The sequence below is a fragment of the Thamnophis elegans genome, chromosome 2 (genome assembly GCF_009769535.1).
Source record: "Thamnophis elegans isolate rThaEle1 chromosome 2, rThaEle1.pri, whole genome shotgun sequence".
Classification (NCBI taxonomy): Eukaryota; Metazoa; Chordata; class Lepidosauria; order Squamata; family Colubridae; genus Thamnophis; species Thamnophis elegans.
In genome coordinates this window covers 167028417-167034416 of record NC_045542.1, presented here as the reverse complement: position 1 = coordinate 167034416, position 6000 = coordinate 167028417, and the positions used below count along the sequence as shown (strand labels likewise).

The 6000-nt window shown below is 44.2% G+C and overlaps 1 protein-coding gene across 1 annotated transcript in view; it reads right to left on the bottom strand.

Moving 5' to 3' along the window:
• The window catches only part of LOC116502555 (zinc finger protein 91-like), a 30469-nt gene continuing 24469 nt past the window's right edge, over positions 1–6000 (bottom strand). Inside the window, exons 12-13 of the mRNA XM_032208433.1 lie at positions 5812–5938; positions 1–1402 (exon numbers count right to left, since the gene is read on the bottom strand). Of these exons, the coding sequence (XP_032064324.1) occupies positions 369–1402; positions 5812–5938 (1161 nt within the window). The 3' untranslated portion in view covers positions 1–368. The remainder of the gene's footprint in view (positions 1403–5811; positions 5939–6000) is intronic.

Here is a 6000-nt window from a genome sequence, read left to right as displayed (position 1 = left end):
GACAATTATTGAGGTGCAAATGACAGACTCAATTAGCTGTAACTCTTCCAAGATCTTTTGCTTGATCTCATCCACCATCTTATCATCTTAAATCTTATATAATGAAAAGATAATATCTCTATCATCCATCCATCCAATTTCTTAATCACCCATCTCCGTGGTAGAGGGATATGGGGTGATAATTCCACATTTTCCTTTTTTCAGCCGCACCAGTTCATTTTAGTCCATGATCGACTTCCATGACATTTCGTTGAGTGAAAATCCTTTTGTATTCAATCACATTGGCCAATAAAAAATTCTAACATTTCTGCACAAGGATCATAACCTCAGAACTCGGGTCTCTGAAGTTCTGCCCACAGTCTGTGCACTCATATGGTTTCTCCCATGTGGATCTTTCTGTGGGAAGTCACAGAACAACTCTTTCTAAAACTCTTTCCACATTCCTGACATTGGTACGGTTTCTCCCCCGTATGGATTCTTTTATGAGAACTAAGGGAACTGCTTACAGCAAAGCTCTTTCCACATTCCGTACATTTGTATGGCTTCTCCCCTGTGTGGGTCCTTTTATGGTATGTGAGGGAACTGCTTATGCTAAAACTTTTCCCACACTCCAGACATTGATATGGCTTTTCTCCAGTGTGGATCTTTTTATGGGAAGTGAGGTAACTTGCATCACTGAAGCTCTTTCCGCACTCCAGGCACTGATACGGCTTTTCCCCTGTGTGGCTCCTCTTATGGGAAGTAAGTCGGCTTTTGCGGCAGAAGGACTTCCCACACTCCAAACATTGATAGCGTTTCTCTCCACTATGGATTCTCGTCTGGGAAATCAGGTAACTGCTCTGACTGAAGCTCTTTCCACACTCCAACCATGGATGTGGTTTCTCTTCTTGGTGGATTCTTTCATGGGTCATAAGGTGACTTTTCTGATAGAAGCTCTTCCCACAATCCATGGACTGATATGAATTCTCCTGGAGATGATTTTTTTGATGGTCACTGAGTTGGCTACTCTGGCTAAAGCTCTCTCCGCACTCCACAGATGTATATAATTTCTCCTCAAGTGATATATTTTGATTTAAAGTAAGAGGAAAGACCCATTCCCAAGTTACATGTTGTGCCTCAACAGGGTGGCTTCTGCAATACCCACACAATCCTGATTCCTCCTTCAATATTTTTCCACAACCTGGACACATTCTGGTTTCTTGGTGATTTTTTTCGGCCAGAAGCGCATTGTTATCTACATGATGAAAAGCAAGGGCTATCTCTGGCTCTACTTTTAACTGCTTTTCCTCAGGACTTTGGACTCCCCATTGACACTGGAACATCCTTTCTCCAATTTCATTTTTGACTGATGGCAAGTGCTCTATCATCTCCTTCTTGGAGTCCTCATCCTCCCACCTTTCGCCTGATTGCGACAAAAAGAAGAAACAAAAAGGTGAGTTTCATGAGATGTTCAAGGCCCAAGCTAAGACACCCTCAGGGATCAAGGTCTATTGCCACATCCTGTATTGAATATTACCGGTAGTTCTCAAGTTATGAGCCTTGGTGGCAACAGTGATTAGAATGCAGTATTGCAGGCTAATTCTGCTGATTGCCAATAGTTTAATTCTGACAGATTCTAAATCAAGGTCGACTCAGCCTTACATCCTTCTGAGGTCGGTGAAATGAGGACCCAGATTATTGGGGGCAAGATGCTAACTCTAAATCGCTTACAGAGGGTTGTAAAAGCACTGTAAAGCAGTGTATAAATCTAAGTGCTATTGTTATTTTATGCCTTTCCTTGTCATGGTTCTTAAGTGGATTACTGCAGTTGTTAAGTGAGAGGTGAAGTGAATCTTGCTTTTCCATTGACTTTGCTTGTTGGAAAGTCACAAGTGATCACATGACCCCAGGACACTGCAACCATCATAAATACATGCCAGTTACCAAAGCATCTGCATTTTGATGACACAACCATAAGGATTCTGCAATGGTCGTAAGCGCAAAAAATGGTCATCAGTCACTTTTTAACCTGCTGTTGTAACTTCAAAAAGTCACCAAACAAATGGTGGTACAGATTACACATGGTGTAATGGTGGTACAGATTACACATAGGTGGTACAGATTACACATAGGGCAATATTTTTACTATTCCTGTCAGCCCAGGGTCCAGTACGGAAGTTGGAACTAATATTTTGACATTTATACCATGTACAGATCTACCTTGCTTGCCATGATCCTAAGTATTAACATAAAACTGTTGGGGAAGATTATTTGGTTTTCAGATTGTTTTTGAGGTGGTTGATGAAAACAAGTGTTCAGTTTGGGAGTCTACAGCAAAGAGGCCTTGGGGCAAATGGGAAGGAAACATGCCTGGGTGAGCGCTCATATCTCCTCAGAACCTGGAGTATTTATAAGTACAGCCCAATTACTAGGGGCTCAGAATAACAGAATTGGAAGAGACCTTGGAGGTCTTCTAGTCCAAACGTTTGCTCAAGTAGGAGACCCTATACCATTTAAAACAAATGGTTGTCCAATCACTTCTTAAAAACTTCCAGTGATGGAGCACCCATAACTTCGAGAGGCAAGTTGTTACACTGATTAATTGTTCTGTCAGATAACGTCTCCTAAGTTCTAGGTTGCTTCTCTCTTTGGTTAGTTTTCACCAGGGGTGGGTTTCAGCTGGTACGCACTGGTACGTGTACTGCTTTGTGAAATTTAGCGTGCCTTCCCGTACCTGAGCTTCTGGAGGACCCATACCAGAACGCTCCCTCCCCTGGCCTGCCCCTGCCTGCCCAGTCGCCACTCACTCGCTCCCCCTGCCCAGTCACCACTCGCTTGCTCCCTCTGCCTGTCCGCACCAGACTTGCCCTGCCCACCCACTTCCTTTGCCGGAGAGAAGGATTGGGAGAAGCTCATGTGGCACGTGCTCCCTTCTCTTTGACAGCCACTTGATTTCCAATGGGGGTGGGGAAGAAATCCATGTGTTTTTCCTCCCTGTGTGTGGATCTCCCCCATTGGAAACAGGGCGGTTGTCAAAGAGAAGGGAGCAGCGCACGCCACCTTGGCTTGTCCAACAGCCAAATCCTCACCTCCTGTTCCTTTTTTGGCTGTTGGACAAGCCCACATGGCGCACGCTACTCCCTTCTTTGGCAGTCACCTCATTTCCAATGGGGGGGGTGGAATCCATGCAGAGGGAGGAAAAATGCATGGATTTCTTCCCCACCCCCATTGGAAACGAGGCGGCTGTCAAAGAGAAGGGAGTGCGCGCCATGTGGGCTTGTCTGAATCCTCACCTCCTGTTTCTTCTTCAGATGTTGGACAAACCCACGTGGCACGCACTGCTTCCTTCTCTTTGACAGTTGCCTCATTTCCAATGGGTAGAGGGGGGAATCCATGCGGTTTTCCTCCCTCCGCATGGATTCCGTTCCCCCATTGGAAACGAGACACACACACATAAGGGGAACTGGATCAGCTGGGATGCTGGCGAAAAAGAAGCCTGTTTCTCCGCTGCCACAGTTCGCAGAAGAAGGTGGCGGGGATGATGTCCGGCGCTCGGCCCCTCGCCACTTTCCCAGCCAGGCAGGGCTGCAGACAGCGAGCCGCAGGGGTGAGCGGTAAGTGAAGAGAGTGCCGGCCAGCATCCCTGCCTTTTTGTTTTGTGAGCCACGGCAGCGGAAAAACAGAGGGTTCTTTTTTACCAGCCTCCCAGTTGATCCAGTCTCCCTTACGCATGCACCTTGCACTGCGGCAAGCGCGGTGTGTGTGGGTGTGTGCATGTGTGTGATGTGCGTGCCTTCCATGGCGTGCCCAACACCCTCATATACCCACCAGGTCACCCGCCGAGCGGCAGAGAAATCTAGCTTCGGCAAAAGAAAAAAAAGCCGTCTGCAATTAGCCCCCTCTGCTGCTCTGCTAAAAAGGCGGGCACCAAAGCCAAGAGATAACAGGGCGACTAACCATATTTGGTTAACCCCCAGAGCAGTAAGAGGCTGAATTGGAAGCTCTATGAATTGGCTTGTAGGACACAGAATGCCGTGATCAAAGGATTTATTGGGAACCAGTTTTAGTTCACAGAATATATCTACGAATATAATTGGAAGGGATGTATGTGAGAGAGGGGGGGCGGAGAGAGAAAGAGAATAAGAGAGAAAGTAAAGGAAGGAAGGAATGGAGGGAGAGAGAGAGAAAAGAGATAGAGAAAGAAAGAGAGAAAGAAGGAAAGAGAAAGGAAAGAAGTGGGATGAGATGAAAGAAAGGGGGAGAGAGAAGGAAGGAAGGAAGGAAAGAAAGAAAGAAAAAGAAAGAAGGAAAAAGGAATGAATGAAAGAAAGAGAACTTATGACCACAATTGAACCCAATTTTTCTTGCTAAGCAAGAGCATTGTTAAGTAAGTTTCATCAAATTTTCCAAGTTGGCCATGCCCTCCCGGTCACACAACCAACAAGCCACGCCAAGCTGAGCACATGACTGCTGAGCCACTCCCACAAAACAGGCCACATCTACAGAAAAGGTTCTAAAAAAATTTTGAAACCCACCACTGGTTTTCCACCCACTGCTTCTTGTCCTGCCTTCAGGTGCTTTGGAGAATAGCTTGTTCTTTGTGGCAACCCTGAGATATTGCAACATTGCTATCATGTCACCCCTAGTCCTTCTTTTCATTAAATTTGACATACCTAATTCCAGCATGCTTTAGCCTCCAGTTCCCTAACCATCTTTGTTGTTCTTCTCTGCACTCTTTCTAGAGCACGTATGTCAAACTCACCCCATCATGTTGATGTCACATGATGTATCATGTCCTTTTCTTGCCTTTGCAGAGCTGGGGTGGACGTGGCCTGCGTGTGACACATCCAGCCTATGGGCCACCAGTTTGACACCCCTGTTCTGGAATCTCAACATCTTTTTATATTGTGGTGACCAAAACTGGATGTAGTATTCTAAGTGTGGTCTTATCAAGGCGTTATAAAGTGGTACTAACACTTCACATGATCCATGAAATTCGGGCCTATTATGATTTCCAAATTCCCAAAAAATGAAAAGCACTTCCTTAAGGCTACCACCCAAAAGCGAAACTCAATAAGGAGGGTGTTTGCTCCTTTTTACAGAGAAGAGACAGCATGAAGATTTTTTTTGCCCTGCCTGCCTGATCCGGTGGAAGAATCAATGCAGTTAAGGACATTCTCCTTCACTGTAGGAAAGGAACAGACCAGCATGTTCTGAGAAACAATAAGGAAAATAGGATTCTTGTAAAAGAACCGAACCAGAGTGACTCTATATTTACACTTTTCATAACTATAGCAGCTCGTCTGTGTAAAGCATTAAAATAAGTAATTATGTAAAAAGCTTGTTCTGGGAAAAACAAGGCTATAAAATTGATTAGAACATACCAGGTTAGGTTAGTTTGACATTACTTTGGAAAATGGCAGGAAGGAAACTGCCATGATGGGATTAATTGTCTTGTTATGAGGAAATGAGGCAAGGGAGTTCAAAGGGGATTTCTGGTTCAGGAACTTATGTAACTTCAGAAGACATTGGTATGTGAGGGCGGTGATCTGCTACACTAAATGTATTTAAGCCATGCATTTGGACTTATCCAACATTTTCTTTCTTTCTTTCTTTCTTTCTTTCTTTCTTTCTTTCTTTCTTTCTTTCTTTCTTTCTTTCTTCCTTTCTTTCTTTCATGATTGAGAATCCTTTTGCAAAAGAAAATATATATTTTAAATAAATATACTTTTTATTGTTCATGGTCTCCTTGTTTTTATGAGAGGTTTTTTTTTCCTGACAAACAGGTGAGCTGGTTACATCTGACCAGAAAAGTACAAAGAGATCCCTTACCTATGGAGGTCACGTTCCTTGCATTTTCCAATGTGATCTCCCTGTACAGCAATTTCTGGTCAGGATTCAGCAGAGCCCACTCCTCTTCAGAAAAAAATATGGCTATATCTTCAAATAACATATGATTCTGAAATTCAAAAGAAAGTCCCTCCTAATGTACAGTTCCAACTTACCTGAGGTTGTAAATTC